This window comes from Typopeltis vanoorti, chromosome 13 (genome assembly GCF_054136105.1).
Source record: "Typopeltis vanoorti isolate ZY-2024b chromosome 13, IOZ_Tvanoo_1.0, whole genome shotgun sequence".
Taxonomy (NCBI): Eukaryota; Metazoa; Arthropoda; class Arachnida; order Uropygi; family Thelyphonidae; genus Typopeltis; species Typopeltis vanoorti.
This window is the reverse complement of record NC_143561.1, coordinates 25,758,768-25,785,352: the sequence shown is the minus strand read 5'-3', so window position 1 is coordinate 25,785,352 and position 26,585 is coordinate 25,758,768. Positions and strand designations below refer to the sequence as shown.

The following is a 26,585-nucleotide window of genomic DNA, read 5'->3' as shown; positions in this document are numbered from 1 at the left end:
AGTTATTCAATTTAGTCAGGGAATCTTGCAGACTTGTATTAGATTTATTTAGAAGTATAACATCTCCGTTATAAATATCTATTTTTTTATGTGATATTATTATTATTTATAATTATTTTTTTATATGTCGATCTGCCGATTGTAATATTCTATGATTTAATTTTCTTATCTTATTCTCTTTTCTTATGTCTACCTTACTTCTACTTGTTTAAATCTTTCTGTTAAGTTCTCTTTACCTTTTTCTATCTTAAGCTGATTAATTTCCTAGATGAGTCTTTGACTCCATGAGGTCTTGTTTAATAATAATAATTTAGTCCCCACTTGCAATCCTTTACACTACCTACAAGTGTTAGTGCTGTTAGTAAAAGACCTCTAGAATAGGCAATTTGGGAAAAGTTGTTTTTTAGACTGCGCCACCCTGAATTAAAGTTATGGCACAGGAAGAATAGTTATACCACTTATAGAATAGTAAACTTTTAAAAAAATAATACCTTAAATAGTCAGTCATGGCAATTTCTCTAATTTTAGGCATGCAGGTTCGATATTTTTATGAGACAGTCCATTGGCAGAACAAGATCAGGCAAGCTATTAACAAAACAAATATGTTCATTCATTTTAAGACAAATCATTTACAAAATTCAAACAGCACATATCATGTGTCTGGTTCTAACTAAGACAACATGAGCACAATGGAGACAATACAATCACATGTCTAATTCTCCACATGATCATTTAAGCATTTTTGCTCAAGCTTTAATACAAAGACATTAAAATTACACATAAATTTTTAGACACTTGGATAGAATTTAATTTACTTTAACTTCACTCACCTTATGAACAGAAAAAGGCATAACTTAAACCACATTCAATATTTTTCATTACACAATATTAGCAAATCTTTAGAACTCTATATACTACTATTCACATTCAAACAGAAGTAAGGCTTTCAGACTTCTCTAGTACTTTCTGTGCTAATAGATAACCGAACCAACATTTGTCGCTTGAACTTCACAATCTAGGATATTACATAAACATTTTTACTTACAATCTTGCCAGTTTATTACACAGTTCTAGATCCAAAAGGCTTATGGGCACATTCTGTTTCTTCCCTGCTAAACTTTCGAACGGGCACTAGGTTACGGCAGCGATGATTCAGCACACATGTAGATCATTGAAGAATCATATGGTAGGACATCTTGATAGGACCGTCTCTGCTGCTATCTAACTTTCCATCTTCGTCGGAACTGCTGCTCACGGGAACGTGACTCTCCCTGTTCTCGGAAAAGACTTGGCACATGAATAAAACTTCAAAATGAGAGCCCCCTTGGCCCCTCAATCTCTGCCTTTTATATCATTATCCTGACCATGACCCTTCTTCAAATTAAGTCACCCGGATTTACTGGAGGGCTTTCTCCGTCACCCACACTATTGTTGGGTTTTGGCTGGAAAACTCATAATCCGATGACCTGGATTATGATTGTTGCTAGCCTTAGGTCTCTTTGCCTAATCCTGTCTGAGCTTAATCTTCGTTACAATTCTAGTGGTTCTTATTTAAATATTCTAACAATTTGTTACCAGATTTAATACAGTAAAGTGACTTATACTTATTTTAATTACAAGTATTTTATGTAATTTAATTGCCCATGTAAAATCGACATAGAAAAAAATATTTCTATTTTTATTCTATACGAGATTTTGCAACGTAGAGCAAAAAGCTGAGATTAATCTCCAATTTTGATATCAGGTTTAATACCATTTTCCTTCATAATGTGATCCATGTAGATAATGAATAACAGAGGGGATAATGTACATCCTTGTCTGACACCAGATTTAACATTAAACCATCTTTTTGTACTTCCTTCAATTCTAACTGCTGACTTACAACTCTTACAAATCTTATTCTCCCATTTTCATGTCAACTTTAACATCTCTAACTCCTTTTACAGCATGCATTCTTTCCTCCATTTCTAAGCTTCTTCAACAACCTCCAGAATATTTTACCACCTTCTTGATGTTTATTTTGTATGCTCTTGCCAAAGGCCTCCCATGACTTTTGTTTAGCTAATTTTACGCAGTGTTTAGCTTTCTTACATTTTTCTCTGTATTCTCTAAGAACACAATCTGACTTATTTGCCAGGAACTTTAGACATGATTTCTTCTTTTCCTTCATTGCCTCTTTAACTTTCTGTGTTGTCCACCATAGAGTTTTGATTTTTCTATCCTTGCAGACGACCTCACCACATAGCCTCTCTGGATGAATCAATCAGTGTTTTCTTCAAGGCTTACCATTGAATCTCCAAGGTTTCGTTCCTGTTCTCAAACTCTTTCATTTTTTCTTCAATAATCTTTGTGTATTTTAATCTACAGTTCACATTTGAGTGCTGCTCAACTTTTATTCGCTTTAAAATTTTCTTACATGTTCTTCTTGTCAATATGATATTCAATTTTATCCTGCTTAAATAGTGATCACTTCCAATTTCAAATCAGCTGTACACTCTGGTGTCCTGCACAAGAGAGAGAACATCATATTGACAATAACATAGGCAATGGGACTTTTCTTATTCCTTGCCTCTTCTCTCCATGTGAATTTGTGTACATTTTTATGTTGGAACATGGTGTTAGCAAGAACCAGTCCATGTCCTGAGCAGAAATCCAACAGGTATTTGCCATTGTTATTAGCTTTGCTCTTTTCTCCAAATTTTCCCAAAATATTTAATTCTTCATTAAAAATTGCACTTCAGTAGCTGAAATGTTTTACTTGTTCCATAGGTTCTTCACTCAGGATGCAGTTGATTCAATGCTTCTGCCTATTTTCATTGTTTTTGTCTTGTTATTGCTGACCTTCATACCATATCTATTACAACAGTTATAGTCAGCGAATCTTTCAGATTTGTTGCAGATATATTTAAAAGTATAACATCTGCATAAAGCAAAGCGCTGAGATTAACATCTCCAATTCTGATATCAGATTTAATACCACTTTCCTTCATAATGTGATCCATATAGATAATGAATAACAGAGGGACTAATGTACATCTTGCTGATTTAACATCAAACCATCTTTCTGTACTTCCTTCAATTCTAACTGCTAACTTACAGCTTAAATAAAGACTAAGTATTGTCTTGATATAATTCCCCATTGACACCATACGACTGTAGTGTTTTGAATGGCTTTTCTCTTGGCACCTTGTCATATGCCTTTTCCAGATCTACAAAACTTAAATACAAATCTTGGTCATATTCCCATGATTTCTCAACTGTCTATCGTAAAGTGAAGATCTGATCTGACAGCCTCTATTTGGCCTGAATCCAGTATGTTCTTCACCAAGCTTCTCTTCCACAATCCTTCTCAGCCATTTATCAAGTATACTTGCATATATATATTTTACCAGGAACACTAAGTAGAGAAATACCTCTGTAATTCTCATGTTCAGTTTTATTTCCTTTTTTATATATGCATACTATGAGAGCTCTACTAGAATCATCTAGAAGTCGTCCCTCTGTCCAGGGCTTCTAAACTATGCAGTGCAGCCACTGTAAGACTTTTTATACCTCCATGCTTAAGATTTCTGGTCGAATATGATCTACTCCTGCTACCTTTCCATATTTTAAGCCTTTAATGGCTTTTTCTACTTCAAGTATGGATATGTATTCCTGACTGCATGCCTGGTCAGTGTTTTTTACCACTGTGCTGTCATCACTGCTTGTTTCATTTAGCAATTTTTTCAAAGTAATTACTCCATACTTCAAGGATATCTTTTTCTCCTGTTTTCATGTCACCTTTGTCATCTCTAATTCCTTTTGCAGCACTATTTCCTCCATTTCTGAGCTTCAACAACCTCTAGAATATCTTGCGACCTTCTTGATATTTATTTTTTTTCTTCGTACCAAAGTCCTCCCATGACTTTTGTTTAGCTAGTTTTACACACTGTTTAGCTTTCTTACATTTGTCTCTGTATTCTCTAAGAGCACAAGCTGACTTATTTGCCAGGAACTTTTGATATGCTTTCTTCTTTTCTTTCACTGCCTCTCTAACTTCCTGTGTCCACCATGGAGTTCTGATTTTTCTAATCTTTACAGACAACCTCACCACATGCCTCTCTAGCTGAATCAGTCAGTGTTTCCTTCAGGCCACTGAATCTCTAACGTTAGGTTTCTGTTCTCAAACTCTTTCATTTTTTCTTGAATGATGTTTGTGTATTTTTGTCTACAGTTCACATGTAAGAGCTGCTCAACTTTTATTCTCTTTAAAACTTTCTTACATGTTCTTCTTTTCAATATGATATTTAGTTTTATCCTGTTGAAGACTTAAATGGTGATCATTTCCAATTTCAAATCCTCTGTACACTCTGGTGTCCTGCACCAGGGAGAAAACATCGCTATCAACAATAACATAGTCAATGAGGCTTTTCTTATTCCTTGCCTCTTCTCTCCATGTAAATTTATGCACATTTTTATGTTGGAACATGATGTTAGTAATAAAGAATCCATGTCCCTGCAGAAATCGAATAGGTATTTGCCATTATTATTAGCTTTGCTCTTTTCTCCAAATTTTCCTAAAATATTTTTGTATATCTGACAATCATTTCCTACCCTGCTATTTAGATCCCCAACAAGAACTAACTTTTCCTTTTTCATTGTGTCAGTTGCTTTCTCTAAAGCCTCAAAAAATTCTTCCACTTCTACCTTGGTAGACCCATAGGCACAAATAAGTCTCATTGTGCAGTGACGTGCTTAAGGGTCAAATGGGTCACTTAAGGTCCAAAGCCTTATAACTGAGAGGAGACTTACACATTGCCTTTAAAGGAATGCAGAGAACTGACAAGGAGTTTTGATGTAATGTCCAATCCTCACCTTCTCGTGGTGCACCCTGTTAGGTATCTACCTGGATACTGAATGAACGATGATGGACTGGCAATTTGGAATTTAGCTGACCAAATTGTATTCTCATTGACTTAAACCAAAATAAAATAAATGATGGTATAACATGACCGGTAAATTATTATAATTATATATTCATATTCCTGAGAAGTGTGTATTCAGAATACTGGTATTTTATTATATAATTAATCATCATCATCATCAAATTCCTGCTATGTACCCTCAAGGGGTGTACAGGATATGACAGTACTACATGAAAAAATTACATCATTACTAACTTCCTATCTACAATTTTCCTCCAAATCAGTCTGTTGCTTGTCAAGACTGCAACATTATCAGATCTTATATTTCTATCGTCTAAGGCACTTTGTACCGTATCAATCCACCTATATCTTGGTCTTCCTCTGGGTCGTTTTCCTGCCAACCTGGCAGAGAACACTTGTTTTGCTAATCTTTCCTCTCCCATTCTATTTAAGTGACCATACCATCTGAGATTAGCTCTGCTAACGCATTCCTGAATGCTGACAATGTCAAGTTCTTTCCTAATATCCTCATTTTTAATATGATATTGCCATTGATGCCATCTGTTCACGCCTCTAATCTTTCTCAGGACTCTCATATCTGCGGTCTCTAGTCTTTGGTCAAGTGTTTTACTTCTGACCCAGCTCTCAGATCCATAAGTTAAAATTGGTTTGAACACAGTCTTGTATACAGCTAATTTAGTGTTCCGACTAATTTCTTTCTTATTCCATATGAATTTATTCAACTGACTTCCCACGATACCAGCTTTGCTGATTCTGTTGTCTATTTCTATATTTAGTTTGCCATCTTCAGTAAAAATTGTGCTTAAGTAGCTGAAATGTTTTACTTGTTCCACAGGTTCTCCATTCACAACACAGTTGACATTTTCAATGATTCTGCCTATTTTCATTGTCTTTGCCTTTTTATTGCTGACCTTCATACCATATCTATTACAACAGAAATTTAATTTAGTCAGAGAATCTTGCAGACTTGTAGCGGATTTATTTAGAAGTATAACATCATCCGCATAAAGCAAAGAGCTGACATTAACATCTCCAATTTTGATATCAGGTTTAATACCACATTCCTTCATAAAGTGATCCATATAGATAATGAATAACAGAGGGGATAATGTACATCCTTGTCTCACACCAGTTTTAACATTAAACCATCTTCCTGTACTTCAATTCTAACTGCTGACTCACAACTCAAATAAAGACTAAGTATTGCTTGATATAATGCCCCATTGACACCATATAACTGCAGCGTATTGAAAAGCTTCTCTCTTGGCACCTTGTCATATGCCTTTTCCAAATCGACAAAACTTAAATATAGATCTTTGTTATATTCCCAAGCTTTCTCGACAATTTGTCGTAAAGTGAAGATCTGATCCTGACAGCCTCTATTTGGCCTGAAACCAGCTTGTTCTTCACCAAGCTTTTCTTCCACAATTCTTCTCAACCGTTTCTCAAGTATACTTGCATAGATCTTGCCAGGAACACTCAGTAGGGAAATACCTCTGTAATTCTCACATTCAGTTTTATTTCCCTTTTTATATATGGGTACTATGAGAGCTCTACTCCAATCATCGGGAATTCGTCCCTCTATCCAGGCTTTCTGAACTATGCAGTGCAGCCACTGTAAGACTCTTATACCACCATACTTCAGCATTTCTGGTCGAATATCATCTACTCCTGCTGCCTTTCCACATTTCAAGCCTTTGATGGCTTTTTCTACTTCAAGTATGAATATGTATTCCTGACTGCATGCCTAGTCAGTGTTTTTTATCACTGTGCTGTCATCACTGCTTGTTTCATTTAGCAGTTTTTCAAAGTAATTACTCCGTACTTCAAGGATATCTTTTTCTCCTGTTTTCATTTCACCTTTATCATCTCTAATTCCTTTTACAGCACTCTTTCCTCCATTCCTAAGCTTCTTCAACAACCTCTAGAATATTATGCCACCTTCTTGATATTTATTTTCTATATTCTTGCCAAAGTTCTCCCATGACTTTTGTTTAGCTAGTTTTACACACTGTTTAGCTTTCTTACATTTGTCTCTGTATTCTGTAAGAGTAAAAGCTGACTTATTTGCCAGGAACTTTTGATATGCTTTCTTCTTTTCCTTCACTTCCTCTTTAACTTCCTTTGTCCACCGGGGAGTTCTGATTTTTTTATCCTTGCACACAACCTCACCACATGCCTCTCTGGCAGAATCAATCAATGTTTCCTTCAGAGTTTGCCACTGAATCTCCAAGGTTTGATTCCTGTTCTCAAACTCTTTCATTTTCTTTTCAATAATATTTCTGTATTTTAGTCTACAGTTCACATCTGAGAGCTGCTCAACTTTTATTCGCTTTAAAACTTTCTTACATGTTATTCTTTTCAATATGAAATTCAATTTTATCCTGCTCAAGACTAAATAGTGATCACTTCCAATTTCAAATCCTCTGTACACTCTGGTGTCCTGCACCAGGGAGAAAACATCGCTATCAACAATAACATAGTCAATGAGACTTTTCTTATTCCTAGCCTCTTCTCTCCATGTGAATTTGTGCACATTTTTATGTTGGAACATGGTGTTAGTAATAACCAGTCCATGTCCTGAGCAGAAATCCAACAGATATTTGCCATTATTATTAGCTAAGGAATTAGTCATCAGCACTAATTCCTTAACTCCCATACTACTTATGTAACCACTTTATTCTAATTATATTAGCTCTGCTCATGTTCTTGAATATTGGTGATATCAAGTACCATCTTAATATTTTCATTTTTAATTTCATTCTGCTGCTGATGCCATTTCATTGCTTTTCTGTTTTACTTAAATTTAAATATGAGATTCACAAGTTCAAATTGGTTCAGATACTATCATTCGCACGCGCGTGCACACACAGTGTCCATAAAGAGGTGTTCAGAACCCTATAGGGAAAAATGTATTGAATGAAATTCAAAACCCCATGTGCCAGAGTGTACTTAGTGTAAGTACACTTTGGAACATGGGATTTTAATTTACAGAAAAAAAAAACAAAAAGTACAGAATTCTGCCACCAGTGGACAATTGATGCTAAAATTGCATGATATTTGCATAATCTCACTGTTTCTAATGATGAGTTGGTGTATGTAAATAATATATATTTGTAATTAAGGGGATAAATCCCTTGTTGTTCAACTGCCAGTAAGTAAAACTCTATGATCGAAAACTACAAATCTATGAGTTTCATATATACCGAAAAACTATCGGCAAATCCAAGTGTAAATGACTACTTGGTAGTACAACACCAAGGCAACTCGAAGCAAAGGTGGAGCAAGATCCCCACTATCCTTAATATTTTCTCATAATGTAAAAACACAGTCCCTAGGGGATGTAATACTGTAATTACATTATGAGGAGAGGTCATTACCCAGACCGGTTTCAACCTTTTTTGAGGTCTCATCAGTGAGTAGGTACACCTGGAAGATAACAAGGTTTTAAGTGAAAAGAACTTGCATACCTTTACTATATGAATGCCATAAAGGTGTTGTTGTTGTCTTGTCCTTTGAAGAGTCTTAGATGTTTCCGTGTGCTCCTTGTACTGCTTTGGCTATGTCTGTGATTTTGTTTGTATAGAGCTGTTGTTCAGGATTAGGATCTATTTCTTGCAAGGCTGCTGTAATTGCTGGACAGGTAAAGATGTGAATGGGTGTCAGTTCAGTATTGGGGCAGTTGTTGCAGTTTCTATATGTTCTCGTATCATCTGTATTGATCTTCATTCCTCTATAATGTCCTGTTTGTAGTCTTGCTATCGTGGTGGAGGTCCTTCTGTCAGCATTGATCTCGGGAATTTGATGTTGTATCACTGATTTCAATGGAATTAGTCTAGCTTTTGCTAGTGCATTGGCATCAGCAAGAGTTATCATATGAGTTTCTTGGTTGAGTTCTCTGGCCTCTTTTGCTAATTTATCAGCTGCTTCGTTGTGATCAATGCCTACATGAGCAGGAATCCATTGTAAAATGCAACTTTTACCTAAACACTTTAGTTGATTTAAGAGTTTATGGATGTCTTGTGTGAGCTTGGTATTGCCATTTTTGATTGCCTCCATAGCTGATCTTGAGTCACTGTAAATTATAATTCCTTCAGATTGTTGAGATGATGATAGATTTAAGTGGGCTTCTAGTGCTTTATTTATTGCATAGAGTTCGCTGGTAAAATTGGAAGCGGTTCTCCCAGATCCAACTTTTATTGAAAGTTTTTCACCTTTCGGGAGTAGAAGGAGAACACCAGCGCCTCCATTAATCATATTGGTGTCTGATGATCCATCGGTATAACAAATAACCTGTTTGGAGGATGAAAGAAGGTTGATGGTATTTAGGCCTTTTTCTTTAAGCATTTCTTTTGGTTCTTTTTTTGTACAGAGTTTGGTAAGGATTAGATTTATGGAGGTATTTGAAGGTAAAGGACTGGAAAATAGAGGTTCTTTGTTTATGTGAACATTTAACTGATCAAGACCTATTTCTTTCCTGATAGTGTCATCATATTGTAAAGTTGATGATCTGTGAAGTCTGCAATTTTGGTTCCAATGTTCATAAGTTTTTAGGGAGATATGATCACTTTGGTAGCTTCTGATATTATTTATGAATTTTATGGTGGCAAATTTTCGTCTGTCCTCCAGCAGGTCAAGCCCACATTCCTGTTGGGCTCTGATGTTGTTAGTGGATGAGACTGCACCAATGATAATCTTGGATGCTTTTGCTTGTATTTTGTCTAGTTTTTTCTTTACCGATGAGGCCGAAGGTGACCAGTAGGTGCTGCATATTCCATTATTGGCCTTATTATAGGATTTTTGGCTTTGCGCCCCAGTTTGTTCCACAAAGCCTTTTCAGTATATTTAATTTTTTTAGAGCTCTGTTGGAAGTGTTAGAGATGTGTTGTGCAAAACCTAATTCCTGATCAAGCGTAATACCAAGGTATTTTGGATTTGTGACTTTTTCAATTAGCTTGTTATTGATTATGACTTTGGGATTGTAGGAATGTCTGTTTTTCCTGTCTGTACTAAATGTACTTAGTTTTGTTTTGTCTGGGTTGATTTTGAGTTTAAGTTCGTCTGACCATTTTTCTAATCCTCTCATGGATTTGTTTAGAATTTCCTCTGATTCTGTGATTTTAACACTAGTGTGCCAGATGGCTATATTATCTGCATAGCAAGTTACTTTTGTGTCTTCTGTAAGGTAGGGATGAATATTATTGACATATAGAAGGAATAGTAAGGGACTGAGTACTGAGCCCTGGGGAACACCAGCCCAGGTTCTCCGCTCTTTTGATATTGCTGCATTGATTCTGACTTTGATCTTTCTTCCTCTGATGAAATCAGCAATCCAGATTAAAGCGTTTCCTCTAATTCCAATATCATGTATTGTTTGTATTAATTTTTTGATCCAAACACGATCGAAAGCGGCAGTCATATCAAGGAATATGGCAGTTGTCTTTTTTGTTGGTTTTTCCTGAAATGAGTCTATTATTGTTTGGCAGAAATGGAATAATTGATCTGTTGTCGAATGATGAGTTCTATAGGCAGTTTGGTAGTAGTTGATTTTCTTATTTTTTGTCAGCCAGTGCATAAGCCTGGAGTGTATGATTCTTTCAGTAATTTTACAAAGTATGCTAGTTAATGCGATAGGTCTATAACTTATTCTGCAGCATTTTTGTCAGGTTTCAGGATGGGTACAATAACTGATTTTTTCCATTCTTTTGGAAGTTTTCCTGTTCGGCAAGAGGTATTGAGAATGTCCAGGAGTTGTTCTTTGGCATTTTGGCCAAGGTGTTTGACCATATGACCAAAGATAAGATCATTACCAGGGGATTTATTAGGTGCAGTTTTCTCGATTGATGAATTTAGTTCACTTAGTGTAAATTCTTCGGAGAAGATGTCAATAGTTTGGTATGTTCTTGCTTGTTTTAGCATTTTACTTGTGAGTTTATTGAGGGGCTTGTCCTCTCTGTTATACTGAAGTTTGGAGTTGTTTGAATAGGTTTTTGCCAGTGTGTTTGCAATTTCTTGATCTGTAATAGCTTGTTTCCCAGCATTTATGATGAAGTTTGTTTTCTGTCGGTTCTCTTTTTTGATATTGTCTAGGATTCTAATAATGTTCCAGTGTTGGCTGTCTTTTCTTGGATCCAGGTTACTGCAAAGTTCCGCCCATTTCTCTTGTTTGCACTTCCAAATTTCCTGCTCTATTTTGTATGTTATGTCCATTGATTTCTTTCTGTAATCATCAGTTTTATTAATTCTGAATTGTTCATTGATATTGTCTCTTTCTGTAATCATTGAATCAATATTGTGATCTTTCCAGTATGGTATCCAGGTATTTTTCCGCTGGCCTCTTGGTATTGTTGCTTTGGCAGCTTTACTGATGTGTGAAGTAAGGATTTGTAATTTTCTGTCGAGGTTTCCAGAGACAGGTTCATCTTGACAGAGGCTCTCCAAGGTTTGAGTAAACCTTGTCCAGTCGGCTTTTCTGAAGTTCCACGTCCTTTTGTTTTGCTGTTCTTGTTCAATCTTGAAGTTTAGTGTTGTTATTATGGATCTGTGGTCACTGATGGCATTTCCCAGAATTTTCCATTGTGCACTTGATGCAATACTATAATTAATGGCTGTGATGTCAATAGCAGATTCAGTTCCCGTAGTTTTAGAAAGATAGGTGCTCTGTCCATTGTTAATTGTTGTGAGTTCCAAATCTGTAAAGAGGTCTTCCAGTTGTTGACCTTTATGGTTTAAATTGGGGGAACCCCACGTTGGGCTTTTTGCATTTAGGTCACCAAGTATAATGGTTGTATCAGTTAGAGATTCGCTTAGCTTTTCAATGATGTCTGTATCAATATTTGTATTATCAGGATGGGACGTTTGTGATTGAAATAGAATGGTTTGGTAGATGTATTTCAACAGCTTGAGCTTCCGTTGAACTGTCATTTTTTAAATATTGATTTAGGGTGATTTCTTTGAATTTGATTTCTGGGGTCTTCAAAAGGATAGCAAGCCTGCCACCTGTTCTTTCTTCTCTATCCTTCCTAAGAACTGTGTATCCTTTGATGTTGAAGTTCAGATTTTTATTTAGTTTTGTTTCTTGTAGACAAGCTATATGGATATTATTTTTATAAAGCATGTATTTGAGTTCATCCATTTTTCTCTGAGTACCGTTGATATTGAGTTGCAAAATGTTAATATGAGTCCTCGTAGCATATTTATCATCAGGAGCCCGGACTGCAGCCCCAGACGCGTCGGCTTCCCCGGACGCAGTAGCATTGGTTGAAAACTTTTTATGACTCTTCATTAGAAAATGGGTGCCGTTGCCACGTTAGTCACCTTGAAATCGGACCATAACAAATTTGGTCAAGAGCTTCAAGGGTCCAGGGGGGGCCGCGAGGAGGTGTGGTCGGACTTCTCCCCCCGCCATAAAGGTGTGTTTGTATATTATAACATAAATTGAAAGCCTAACGGCTATTTTTCTGGCATCCTTAATAATAATTAAGGGGATACAAATCCCTTGTTGGTCAACTGCTAGTAAACAGAACTCTAAGATCGAGAACTATGAATCTGGAGTTTCATATATACCGAAAAACTATCGGCGAATCCAAGTGTAAATGACCACTTGGTAGTACAACACCAAGGATTTTAAGGATGCCAGAAAAATAGCCGTTTGGCTTTCAATTTATGTTGAAAATCTGAAAATTTGAGGTATCACTGATGATACCTCAAAAAAGGTTGAAACTGGTCTGGGTAGTGACCTCTCCTCATAATGTAATTACAGTATTACATCCCCTAGGGGCTGTGTTTTTACATTATGAGAAAATATCAAGGATAGTGAGGGACCTTGCTCCACCTTTGCTTCGAGTTGCTTGGTGTTGTACTACCAAGTGGTCATTTACACTTGGATTCGCCGATAGTTTTTCGGTATATACGAAACTCATAGATTCGTAGTTCTCGATCTAAGAGTTTTGCTTATTGGCAGTTGAACAACAAGGGATTTTTATCCCCTTAATTATTATTAAGGATGCCAGAAAAATATCCGTTTGGCTTTCAATTTAAGATATATTTGTATCATTCTGATATGACTCAAGTGCTATGGATCTCACCTTACTGGAACATGCATTGCTAGTTGAGCTTTGCTATCAAGAATGCAATAATAATGCTGTGCTTTGAGAATTTTGGCATTTATAGGAGAAAAGGTCCAATGACAATAGCAAATCTTAAAAAAATGATTTTGAAAATAGCAAATCTTTAGTGGCGAGGCCAGGACATGGGCACACACAGATTTCGCACCATTCCGTGGAACACAGAATGAATAATGCACAAGATTCTAGCAGTGCTCGGGCAATATCAAGGCAACTAGACATGCATACTCAACTGCATAGAAAATCCTGCATCAAATGCTGAGATTTTTTACCTTCAAGATCTCCCATACTACTCAAGCTTTGCTTCCTGATGATGCAGAAACTTGAATGCAGTTTGTCTTGATGTTCTTATCTCGGATGCATGGCCATGGAAGATCATGTGGAGTGAGGAGGCACATTTTTATCTGAATGGTACTACTAACTCGCAGAATTTCTGCATTTGGAGTGCGAATAACTCTCGTGTTCCATCAGATCGCCTTTACTCACTGAAAGTCAGTGTGGTGTGGTTTCACTGTATTGTTTATTATCAATCCATATTTTTTCGAAGAATTTTGCCTGACATTACCAGTGGCTTGTTAGGTATTGAGAGATCTCTAGATGCTGTGCAACTTTGTTCTGCAACTGCAGCAGCAAAGATGCCTTGACTCTAGCATATTCATGCAGGATGGAGCACCACCTCACATTGGATTGCTAGTATAGTGAATGCTGTGAAGACACTTCACAGAACACAGATTAATTAGTTATGCCATTTCCCACAGCATGGCCACCTCATTTACCAGATCTCAACCCCTGTGACTTTTGGTTGTGGGGGGCCCATCTGAAACGTGGTGTATGAAGAACATACACCACGTGTTTCTGATTCAGAACCTTGAAAGACAGAATAGTGCAGTGAGGCAAATCAATGCACTTCTATTGCATTCTGCTGTAGAAAATTTCATTCACAAAATGAAGTTCTTAGAACATCTCAAAGGAGGACATATTGAATCACATCTGTAAGTCATACAAACACAGAAATTGATTTGTTGTCTCTTCTAGCCATTACTGTTTAATTAATCCCAAATCACACACTTACAGTGCCAAATGTTCCCTGGCAGCAGAAAAGAGGAGGGCTCTGAACACCTCCTCTTGTGTGTGTGTGTGTGTGTGTGTGTGTGTGTGTGTGTGTGTGTGTGTGTGTGTGTATATTAGGCCACACATGAGAAGTGACAGGGCACTATAATACTTCTCATTTTCAGTGTTCTGGTTAAATTATTTTTTATTCCATATAAAGAAAGTTATTCAAGTGACTCCCCACCATACCATCTGTGCATGTCCTGTTATATATTTTTCTACATAATCCATCAAAAGATGTATAGAGAACCTGTACTTAGTTCTCTGTTGGGAATGCATTTGATAGTTTGATGCTTTCCATGTTCCTGTATACATTTTTTTCCTCGTATAATTGACACCTGTGGAGTATCCATAACTAGAGAATAACATGGATGCCACAGTAAAATAAATTTTATTATGTAAATATTTCATCTTATGTATCTTAAGACATCATCAGTACAATTATCGAACAACAATAGGAATTGAATTAGAAAACAGTAGAGTGCATGCTTAAATTGGAATCCCTCTAGGCATACAGTCACACATTAATGGATTAAAACTATTGGGCTGAAATTAAATTAAAATAAGAGAAATTTATTTAATACAATTGAGGATAACAATTTCCTAAACCTTTGGAATAGTGAAGCAGTTGTTACGATTGAGATTAGGTCAGTGAAGTAGGGCTTCAGCACTTTATATAAATGTTCGTGTTTATATATGGATCTATGTAGCAGTTTAGCATTTAGCCATTGGATCCTATGGCTAAAGGATCCAATGGCATTTTCAATTCCATTTTGTGCAAGGCCAAATTTGTGAGGGGGTTGATAAGACGGATGCAGTCTTTATGTTCAGAGGTATGTTTGTTTATAGATTTTCTTGTTTGTCCATAGTAAAGACAAGTTATACGCCAATGGCATCATTGGTGAGAGTTTGTCTTTTGGAGAAGGTAGCAGGTTATGTATTTGGTTGATGGGTTTATAGGTAACAGTCAGTTATTTTATTTTAAGTTAATTTCAGTATATTATTTTAATTCATTAATGCTCAACTGTATACCTAGGGGGATTTCAATTGAAGCATGTGCTCTATTGTTTTCTATTTCAATTCCTATTGTTGTTCAATAATTGTACTGATGTCATAATAAAATTTAAAATTTATTTTATTGTGGCATATGTGTTGTTCTCTAGTTATGCAGGCATATATTTATAGTTTCTTTTTATTGTTGATTTTCATTTCAAATTTATAGTGGTTATTTGATTTTCTTTGCATACTGAAGATTTTTACAGGATTTTTAGGCCTAAGTGGTTAGCGTATCCACTCTCCATCCAAAAGGCTGTGGGTTTGAATCCCATCATGGGCATGAATGTTTGATTGTTTTTCCACCATTCAATCCACCAACTACAACAGTTAGTTGTAGTTGGTGGATTGAATGGTGGAGAAAGCTGTAGAGTAAGTGTCTTCCTTCGATGAGTCTTTGGACTCCCTGGTGGTGTCAAGTAATAATAATAATAATATGACATCTGAATAAAGTATAAAGTTAAATCTTGAATTTTGATATCAGGTTTAATGTAACTTTGTTTTATACAGTTGACTCTCACTACAGCAAAGTAATAGGGACCATAAGAATGGTGTTATAGTGGATGGTCCGCTATAGCAGATTTCTTTTAGTATAGCATTACACCTATAGGGCTTTGGTCGGAACTTCAGTAAACCCACACTTTTATGACTTAATTGATTCCTAGAAAACATTAAGTGAGCCATCATTAATTGAACCATAATTACCTGTAGGTTCAATGTTAGGAATTGCAGTATGTTCTTATAAATACAGTTTGACTACAAATACCACCAAAAATGATCACTAAACCAATACAGCACTTATCATGAAATAATAAAGCACTTATATGTTAAGAAAAATTTTAAATTACACAGTCCTTATAGAGAGCAATGTACAATCTATGCCTGTGTACAATTATACAACCTGTGTAATTAAAAATTTTTCTTAACATATAATTTTATCACTTTGAATAGCTTTTTTTTTCACTTACCATGTGCATCTTTTCCAGATATACAGGACTTAAATACAGGTTTCTGTTATGTTCCCATGATTTCCAAACTACATCTTCTCAAGTATGCTTATACAGATCTTACTTGGAACACTCAGGGAAATTACTCTGTAATTCTCACATTCAGTTTTATTTTCCTTTTTAGAGATAGATACTCTGAGAACACTAGTCCAGACTATCCAAAATTCAGCCTTCTTGAGCCTTTTTGAATAATGCAATGTAGACTATCTACTATTTAATCATTTCTAGAATCAAGATCAGCTGCCTTTCCACATTTCAGATTTCTTATGACTTAATCTACCTCCATTTTCCCAAATCTTTTCTGTCACCACTACTACTACTTATTCAGGCCTCCATGGAGTCGAAAGACTCATCGTGGGAGACCCTTCCTAGAAAACACAATCTATCATATCTTTCCTTGAACTCATTGACCGTTCGTGCTCTCACCACTATCAGGCAATGTATTCCACGGTTCAACCATCCTCCATGCAAAGAAACCATCCTCACCCTCTTGCTCACAGCTTCTTTTCATAACTTCCAGGGATTGGTCTCTTGTCCTTGCTCCTTTTCATTTAAATTCTCAGAATAATTCTCCACACATTCAAATTATCTTCATTCTCCATTTTTTTGTTACTTTTATCGCTTATGATTTCTTTTTCAGTGCTCTTTCCTCCACTTCTAAGTTTATTCAGTAGCCTTTAGCATATTTGATGTCTTTATGATAACTTCTGTATTCCTCCTGAATTTTGTTTAGTTATTTGTACACATAATTCAGCTTTACATTTTTTGAGTATTCTCTATAGGAATGTGATTAACCTACTTGGCAGGGAATTTCAGTATGATTTTTTTTTCCTTTTCTTTTGCAGAATTGCCTCTTGTAGAGTCGACCATGAAATCTTAATTTTCTGTCTTGCAGACAACTTAATCACATGCATTCTGGCTAAATCAGTCTTTACTTTAGATTTTGTGATTTCATCCTTGAAGGTTTGGTTGTTTTTGAAAACAAGAACCAACTTTCAAGGGTCTGCAATTCGTATCTATATTGCTTGATTTTTGAGTTTTAAAAACTTGACTTTTAATACTGATGTACTGATTTTTTTTCATCTCAGAAATGGTGATCACTTTCTATTTCAAAGCTGCTGAATATTCTTGTATTCATTATCAACAATAACATAGTCAAATAAGATGAACCAATAGATAATTAACTTATGAATAATGCAATGCTCTGAAATTGGAATTTGCTTGGGTATTGAAAAGTTCCTTCTCTCTTAACTTTTTAAGGTTTCTTAATGGTTTCTGCCTAGTTTTTGATCAAAACCAATTAGTTCAAAATTGTGAGGCCAGTGAAACCATTATCAGAAGCACTAATAAAAGGCAACTATATAGACACCTAGGCAGTGCTTGTCTTTTAAGTGGTACAAATTAAGGCTGCTTGGATGCTGAGGCTTATATTCTCAGCTCTCTGGTTGGTTTTCAGAAACTTTCGAAGTTTATTTCTTTGGCTATGAAATAAGGATGGATCTTTAATATGTGGTGTGTCTTCTAGTAGTGTGCCACAGGGGTCAATTTTTGGACCATTGTTGTTCAATTTGTATATTAATGATTTGGGATGAGTTTAACTAGTGATATGTAGCTGTTTGCTGATGATGCAAAATTGTGTAGAGCATTCAGATTCAGATGTTACAGGTGGACTTGAATAGATTGCATGAAGATGCAGGTAAGTGGAGCTATCCGTTCAATGTTGCAAAGTATAAGGTCTTGAAATTTGATAAGCAACAGTGGGATGCAAAATATACGCCTGGTGGAGAAACTTTAAAGGAGGTAGAGGAAATGAGAGATCTGGGAGTGGTGGTGGTGGACAAGCCCCTGAAATTCAGGGGCCACATTGCACACGTTGTGAAGATGCCACATTGGATAATGGCAATGATGTGGAGGGTCTGATGTAAAGAAATCAATAGGTTATGATGCCATTGTATAAGGCCTTGATCAGGCCTTATATGGATTATTGTGGATAGATTTGGTCACTGGGTTTTCATGGTGATATGTTAGAAAAGGTCCATAGAAGATTCACAAAGGTGGTCAGTGGTCTTTGGAATGTGGAGTATGAGGATTGAGAGAATGTAAATTGCAAAGCCTCATGAGTAGGAGGATTGGGAGGGGGGGGATATGATTGAGAAAAAAAAGCTAGCCATGGGTTGTTATCAGGTTAACATGGAAGAGATTTTTCAGGGAATGGGAGAGGGGAGTAGAACAAGAGGCCATTGCTGGAAACAATAAAGAGGGTGTGAGCAGGTTCTTTGCATAGAGAGTAGTTGGTGAGTGGAATGCATTGCCTGGATATGTTGTGAATGTAGATTGAATTAGTTTGGCATAGTTGGATGAGCATTATGTGTGTACCTCCCATGATGAGTCTGAATTCATGAAGATCAGATGTTAATATCTCCTGTTTCAATCTATAGTCAATGAGACTTTTTCTTATGTGTTTTCTCCATATGAATTTGTTCATATGCCTTTGTGATGGAATGTGGAATTTTAATGACTAGGCCATGTCTTGAATATAAATTCATTAGGTACCTATCATTGTTATTAGCTTTGCTCTGTATTTTCCCAAAATGTTTGTTTGAGATTCATTACCCTGCTCTTCTGTTTAATTCTCTTACAAGAACCAGCCTTTCCTTTTTTGCTAGGTGAAGTACTTCCTCTCTCTCTTATGACTCGGAAAATTTTGTGAAATCACAAGTCTGAATAAGCCTGATTGTTCATGTTCCCATTTCAGAATTTTCTTGTATCACTCTGCTTGAAATATTCCTTCTTTCCTTTTTCTAATGATATCGGAATATAACATCTTATAGAATTGATGCTCACTGTAGCAAACAATACAAAGCTTTTTAAGAACTAAAATTTTTATAGTTGGATTATTTGCTAAAGAAAATTCATTATCACACTTTACTTATGGTTCTATAGCATGTGCGATTTGAGTAATAATCACGTGCTATAGTGAAAGTCAGCAGTAGTTATTATTTAGAAGTATCTCATTTCTGTTTCTATTCATTATCGCAGTAACACTGGTTATGCTGATGTTGTATTTTTATAATTCTCATATCTTTTCCATTGATAGTTTTTATCATCCATCTTCATTTGAGTCTGAGTAGTTTATTCCTGCAGTTTTTTTACTGCTTACCATGATTTTCCAATGAAAACAAGTGACCTCATTAACCACATGATGCCCCACCTGGCATGATATTTTTCTTCTGCTATTATGTTTGTGCATGTGTTTTTGTTGTTGTTCAGCATCCTGGTGGACATCTGATAATGGGACACACCTCAGGAAGTTGAAGAGTGGGCATCAAATCAGAATCCCTGATTTTGTTATTTGCATTTCATACAGTTACCTAGCTTTGACCTTTAAGCAACTTATATTATTAAAACAGTTGAATATTATACAGTATAATTGTAAGTAAGAAAATAATAGGTAAGCAAATTAAGGTCTTAATAATTTTTGATGGTCTCATAGCTTTGTTCTATCAATTATTATTAAATTCTTTATTAAGAATTTCAGTATAATGTTACAAGTGCATTTTGTTTTTATTTCACAGGAGATGATGAGAATGATAGGAGTTGATGACTGGATGTACTGGGGTAGCACTTTTCTCAGCAATTTTTTATTAATGGCATTCATTGGTTGTATCATAACTATTCTCTATACAGTTCCATTTTCATCTGGAGGAACTGTTTTAAATCACACTGATGGAGGGGTGTTCTTTGTGTTGCTTATGTTATATTGTGCTGCCTCAACTCTGTTTTGTTTAGCCATTAGTACCATTTTTAATAGAGGTATGTTACTAATAAATTCATATTACTAATATATTTATGCACAATAAGACCTCGGTTAATGTTCAGGATACATTCTTAGAATTTGGAGCACTAAATGGGGTAATTTCAACCTTAGGTAAATAGGTAAGGGAAAAACGTAAACATGAGTAGAACGATATTAATTTTTTTTTTTGTATTTAAAAACTGAACATGTGTATTTCATACCAAGTGCATTGAATTATTAAGGGAGTCAGTATGTTAAACATTATTGCTTGAAGCCGGGGAATTTGAGGAATTATGTACCGTTGTCTAGTGTTAGCACTTGGAAGGTGGCAAGTTGAGTTTGGGACACCACTGTTTTACCATTTAGTGGGGCAGTATTAAGCGGGGTCTTACTGTATTTCTATATAAGTTTTTATATTTATATATATATATATTTTGACAATTCATTTTAACTCGGTTGGAATATTATAAAATAAGTTTAATGACTATTACCGAGAGAAAAGATGGCAAGATATATTTAACAAGATACTACTAGTTTACTAGTTTCGTTACAAGAACATCATCAGGTATCATACTCAAAGAAGTATATAAAAAACTACAGAGACTTAACATTGTACTAACAGAACAAGTGAAAAACAGTAGCATGTTTGAAAAAATGCAAGTATGAGTTCCATACAAACGAATACTACGCGCTGTCGCGAGTGCGCCAGTACTGAACAGAAGCAATGTGTGCGTCCGAGAGATTGTAACTTAGGCTGTTGTTGATATGAGAGGAATCTAGAGAAATTTCTCTTGATTCAACAATCTTTCTTTCCAGTTCATCGTAGCACACATGGATATTAGCAGTTTGAGTCCAGTTTACAATGTGCTGGCGGCCTTCGTCTGAGTTAGCAGAAAAGAAACATCTTCCTACTCAGTTTCCTGGAGTCTACAAGATTTTATGTGATTGCGGAAAGCCATATTATGGACAGACTGCTAAATCCATCCTTCTACGTTTGGATGAACACCGTAGAGATATCTCCTATAACAGGACTAGAGCTAGCGCTCTCTCTAGCCACGTTCTCTTTTCTGCTAACTCAGACGAAGGCCGCCAGCACATTGTAAACTGGACTCAAACTGCTAATATCCATGTGTGCTACGATGAACTGGAAAGAAAGATTGTTGAATCAAGAGAAATTTCTCTAGATTCCTCTCATATCAACAACAGCCTAAGTTACAATCTCTCGGACGCACACGTTGCTTCTGTTCAGTACTGGCGCACTCGCGACAGCGCGTAGTATTCGTTTGTATGGAACTCATACTTGCATTTTTTCAAACATGCTACTGTTTTTCACTTGTTCTGTTAGTACAATGTTAAGTCTCTGTAGTTTTTTATATACTTCTTTGAGTATGATACCTGATGATGTTCTTGTAACGAAACTAGTAAACTAGTAGTATCTTGTTAAATATATCTTGCCATCTTTTCTCTCGGTAATAGTCATTAAACTTATTTTATAATATTCCAACCGAGTTAAAATGAATTGTCAAAATATCTACTTTCCTGATGACGAGGAATTAAATTCACTGGTCAAAGAATATCAGAAAAATCTCAGAGCGATTGGATTGTACATCAACAGACTTGTATTTCTAAAAAGATGTAAGTGCAATTCTATTATTCCACGTTTCCTTAATTTTAAAGAATCGATAAAATCCGCTAGAGCAGAAAGAATTTATAGGAAGGCAAAACTAGATCTTTTATCGGAACGCATTTGTGATACCAAACGTTGTCTTGCTGCTTATTTTTCCAAGAAGACCTATCACGAAACACGTTTTTCTCATTCTCTAGACAGTTCATCTTGGACCCATTTAAAAGAAATTAGCACTCTTAAGGCTTCTAAAATACAGAATATAAACAAAATAAAACTCATTAGAAAATTTGATTCTCTTAAATATAATCAAGATAGCCAAACTTCTCATTTTGACTCTACCTTTCTAAAAAAGTTGTCATCAACAAGTCTTCCCATCAATTATCTTTGGCAGAAGAAAGCATACTTGCTAAAGGTCTCAACTTTGTCACTGCTCCTACATCCATCCCTAGAGAACTTCTCTTAACAAAGATAGAAAAGGCAGCTTCTTTATTACCAAACAAAGACGCTAACCTCCTCCGTATGGAAGCAATTTTCTGTATTAACAAAGCTAGACCTCCACCTGACAACATTTCTTACTCTGAAAGGAAAGCTATCAAGTCCTTAAAAGATAATAGTAACATAGTTATCATTCCCGCAGACAAAGGGAATGCAACTGTCATCTTAAACAAGTCTGATTACCACAATAAAATCTTGGAACTTTTAAATAGTGATACCTACTCAGAAATTGCTAATGACCCTACGATGGAACTACATAATAGAACTAATAATTTATTAAAAACCACCTTAGAGTTACAAAAAAACATTCGACTTTCTCTTCGGTCGCTTCACCCCTTGATACCTCGACTGTATGGTCTCGCCAAGATTCACAAAAATAACTGCCCACTCAGACCTATAGTTGAGGGCATACACTCTCCCACTTATAATCTCTCCAAATTTCTAGCGAGTTTTCTAAGAAATCTTTCTGGAATTTCTTCTTCACATATTAAAAACTCTGCAGATTTTGTTTCTAAAATCAAGGACATCAAACTTAAAAAAACAGATTTAATGGCCAGTTTTGATATTGTTTCTCTCTTTACAAATGTTCCTGCTCAAGAAGTCCTCGATCTTCTCAAGAATAAATTATCAAAAAAACTCTTTGCTCTTCTCTCCCATTGCATAAAGTCAGGATACTTCAAATATGACAACAAGATCTACTTACAAAACTCAGGTCTAGCTATGGGCAGCCCACTCTCTCCGATTCTTGCGGATATATTTCTCAACGAATTTGAAGGAAAAGCTATTAACTCCTTTCACTTTAAACCAAAAGTCTGGTTCCGATATATTGATGATATTTTCCTCATCTGGGAAGACGGCGTCAATAACCTCTATTTATTTTTAGACCACCTAAACAAATGCCACGAAAAAATCTCTTTCACCCTCGAACTGGAATCGGATGACTGTCTTCCCTTTTTAGACCTCAAACTTACCAGATGTGCTGAGAACATTAAAATCTCAATTTTTAGAAAGCCTACTCATACTGACAGATACCTTCATGCTTCCTCCCATCATTATCCTCCACAAAAATGTGGTATTATTTCCACTTTAGCCCACCGAGCCAAATCATTACTTACAGAAGAAACAGAAATTATAAATGAACTCAGTTTTCTTAAAAAAACGTTTATCAACAATGGCTTCTCTCCAAAGAAGATTGACAAATTTCTTTCCCCCAGGCACTCAACTACTGCTGAAGATCCCCCTCCCCCAAGAGCCTTCATCTCCTTGCCTTACATCAGCTCTCTTTCACCAAAACTGGCAAAGATTCTCAAGAAATTTAACTTCAAAACGTGCTACACTACGCTTCCAAAACTTCGTTCATTACTTTGCAAACATAAACAGAAACATCTTCCTACTCAGTTTCCTGGAGTCTACAAGATTTTATGCGATTGCGGAAAGCCATATTATGGACAGACTGCTAAATCCATCCTTCTACGTTTGGATGAACACCGTAGAGATATCTCCTATAACAGGACTAGAGCTAGCGCTCTCTCTAGCCACGTTCTCTTTTCTGCTAACTCAGACGAAGGCCGCCAGCACATTGTAAACTGGACTCAAACTGCTAATATCCATGTGTGCTACGATGAACTGGAAAGAAAGATTGTTGAATCAAGAGAAATTTCTCTAGATTCCTCTCATATCAACAACAGCCTAAGTTACAATCTCTCGGACGCACACGTTGCTTCTGTTCAGTACTGGCGCACTCGCGACAGCGCGTAGTATTCGTTTGTATGGAACTCATACTTGCATTTTTTCAAACATGCTACTGTTTTTCACTTGTTCTGTTAGTACAATGTTAAGTCTCTGTAGTTTTTTATATACTTCTTTGAGTATGATACCTGATGATGTTCTTGTAACGAAACTAGTAAACTAGTAGTATCTTGTTAAATATATCTTGCCATCTTTTCTCTCGGTAATAGTCATTAAACTTATTTTATACACACACACACACACACACACACACACACACACACACACACACACACACACACATACTTAAGAAGGTTGTAGAACATCTTTCTCTAAATATTGACTGCAGGTAATTTTATGTGAGCATTTATGCACATATGTTGATGCACATTTAAAGTGGCCAGTTTATCAGGTACATCCTCATTCGTGGAATTCACTGCTGCATGTTGGAAGTTTATTTTTCACTTGGTTAGACTATAATAAATTAGTTTGGGTATCAAAGTGGAATATGGGGATTTGAGTTTGCAAGATTTAAAGTAACCAGTGGTGTGCCACAGGGATCAGTTGGTCCATTGTTATTTATTATATACATTAATGACATTGGGAATTGCACTACCTTACCTTAGTCCTGAAGATATTTTCTGGCATAAACTTTGTTTGTTTACACTTGGATAAAGGATTAAACTAAATTTATTGTAGTCTAACCAAGTGAAAAATAAACTTCCAACATCTTTCTCTAAATCCAGAGTAATTCAATAATAAGGTGGTAACCTGTTGGCAACTCCTATAGGTAAATATGACCTCTCCTATTGCTTCTGCCTTAGTATCTCCACGTTTGGGTCTGCCTCCCACTGATGAGACCTCAATAAAGGTTGAAACCGGTCTGGGTAGTGGCCCTTCCCTTAATGCATGACAGTATATCTGTTATAATGCGATGAAGTGCAACATTGGTCTACAGAGGAGCTTATCAGAATGCAGTGAGCCAAATTCTGTTGCAGATGGGACATAGCAGCAAACATCCTTACAGTATACATCTCCACAAGGAGATGTGCTTTGCATTATGGGAGATACTGAGACAAGGAGTGATGAGAACTTGATCCACCTTTGTGCAGAGTTGCCTGGTGTTGCACTACCTTACCTTAGTCCTTAAGATATTTTCATGTGCAAACTTTGTTTGCTTACACTTGGATAAAGGATTAAACTAAATTTATTATTATTCACTCCTGCATTTGTAGTAGTGTAAAAAGTAAAAAAAAAAAACACAAGCTCTATAACTAGTGATGCATGAAGCTGCTAATAACAGAATTGCATGATGTTTGCTCTTAACATACAGGATACAAACACATTGTGATGAAGTGCAACACTGGTCTACAGAGGAGCTTATCAGAATGCAGTGAGCCAAATTCTGTTACAGATGGGACATAGCAGCAAATATCCGTACTAAGTTCTGCTTGTGTCAGATAAAATAAGTAGCTGTATGTACATTGTGTAAGGATCTGTACACAATGTATGTACATTGTGTACAGATCTTTATCTGATACATGGGAATGGAAAGTTTCACCTAATCTTATAGATCTCACCTTCCATAATTCTACATTAACATGTTGTGAAGTGTTTCTCGCGTTTATCATACCCACAGGACTTTTCATTACCATTCGTTTGCCGCTTCTGTCAGGCAGGCTCACTGACACAAAGTTTATACAGCATGTTAGTTGCAACTCTTTTGGTAGAATTTTATTTGAGGTTAGCATTTGTAATCTGTCTTAATAACATCGAAAATTTCAAATGCAATCAAACAAACACTTATTTCATGTGATTGAAAATTTGGACAAATGTTAGGACGTTTGTTTTTAGTTAGATATTTGTGTTTGGCAGTAAAACTAATGGTTTTGCTTGAATCTGTGCAGCATAGTTTTTGTTGGATATGTGTTTCATTAGGTAGTGCCATTTTTATCCCAGTTGTCTCTAATTGCACTATTTGTTGACAAATATATTACATAGACTGAAAATGTTTCCTGTATTCAGTGATACAATAAAATCACTTGTTTTTTTCTACATCTGTAGTATAGTGGTTGTTGTTGTTGTTGTTGTTGGGGAGGGTGGTGTTGTGTGCGTGTTGTTCGCTATATAGCGACAGCTGCTTCCAGTCTTTGCACAGTATACACGTAGGAAGTTGAAAGTAAAATAAAATGAAATACAATCATACCTCGACTTAGGTCCTTTCGAAGATACGTCCATGATCCCATAAGGGAATAAACATTTTCGGCTATACTTTCGAACAAGACGAAAGCAAGCGTAAGGTAAACTATGCACAGTGGCAACAGCGCTTTCAACGTGAACCTCCCTCTGCATTTGGTACGTGTCTTCAACAGTTCCTCTGTTGATTTTGAGAAAGAGGTTATTTGTGTCAGATAAAATAAGTTAAATATTTCGCGATGTTTTGTGCAACATGGCCCCTACACGCGCAATCAAAAAACCTAGTGAAGAATCGCAGAAAAAGAGGTGAGCAATTGATCTTGAAATGAAGTTGCAAGTTATAAAGCAACGTGAAGCTGGTAATCCCGTCAATGTGATCGCACATGACTTCGGATGGTCTCATTCTACAGTGATGACCATTTTGAAAAATAAGGATAAAATGGTAGAGGCTGTGAAAGGATCTGCTCCCATTAAATCGACAATAGTGACGAAGCAATGACAAGGTCCTATCGGTTATATGGA

The 26,585-nt window shown here is 36.0% G+C and overlaps 1 protein-coding gene across 2 annotated transcripts in view; it reads left to right on the top strand.

Moving 5' to 3' along the window:
* LOC150099998 (phospholipid-transporting ATPase ABCA3-like) overlaps positions 1 to 26,585 on the top strand; it is a 728,766-nt gene that overhangs the window by 165,272 nt on the left and 536,909 nt on the right. For both annotated transcript variants that reach the window (XM_090402469.1, XM_090402468.1), the window contains exon 6: positions 19,797 to 20,034. In XM_090402469.1, coding sequence (XP_090258595.1) covers positions 19,797 to 20,034 — 238 coding nt within the window. The remainder of the gene's footprint in view (positions 1 to 19,796; positions 20,035 to 26,585) is intronic.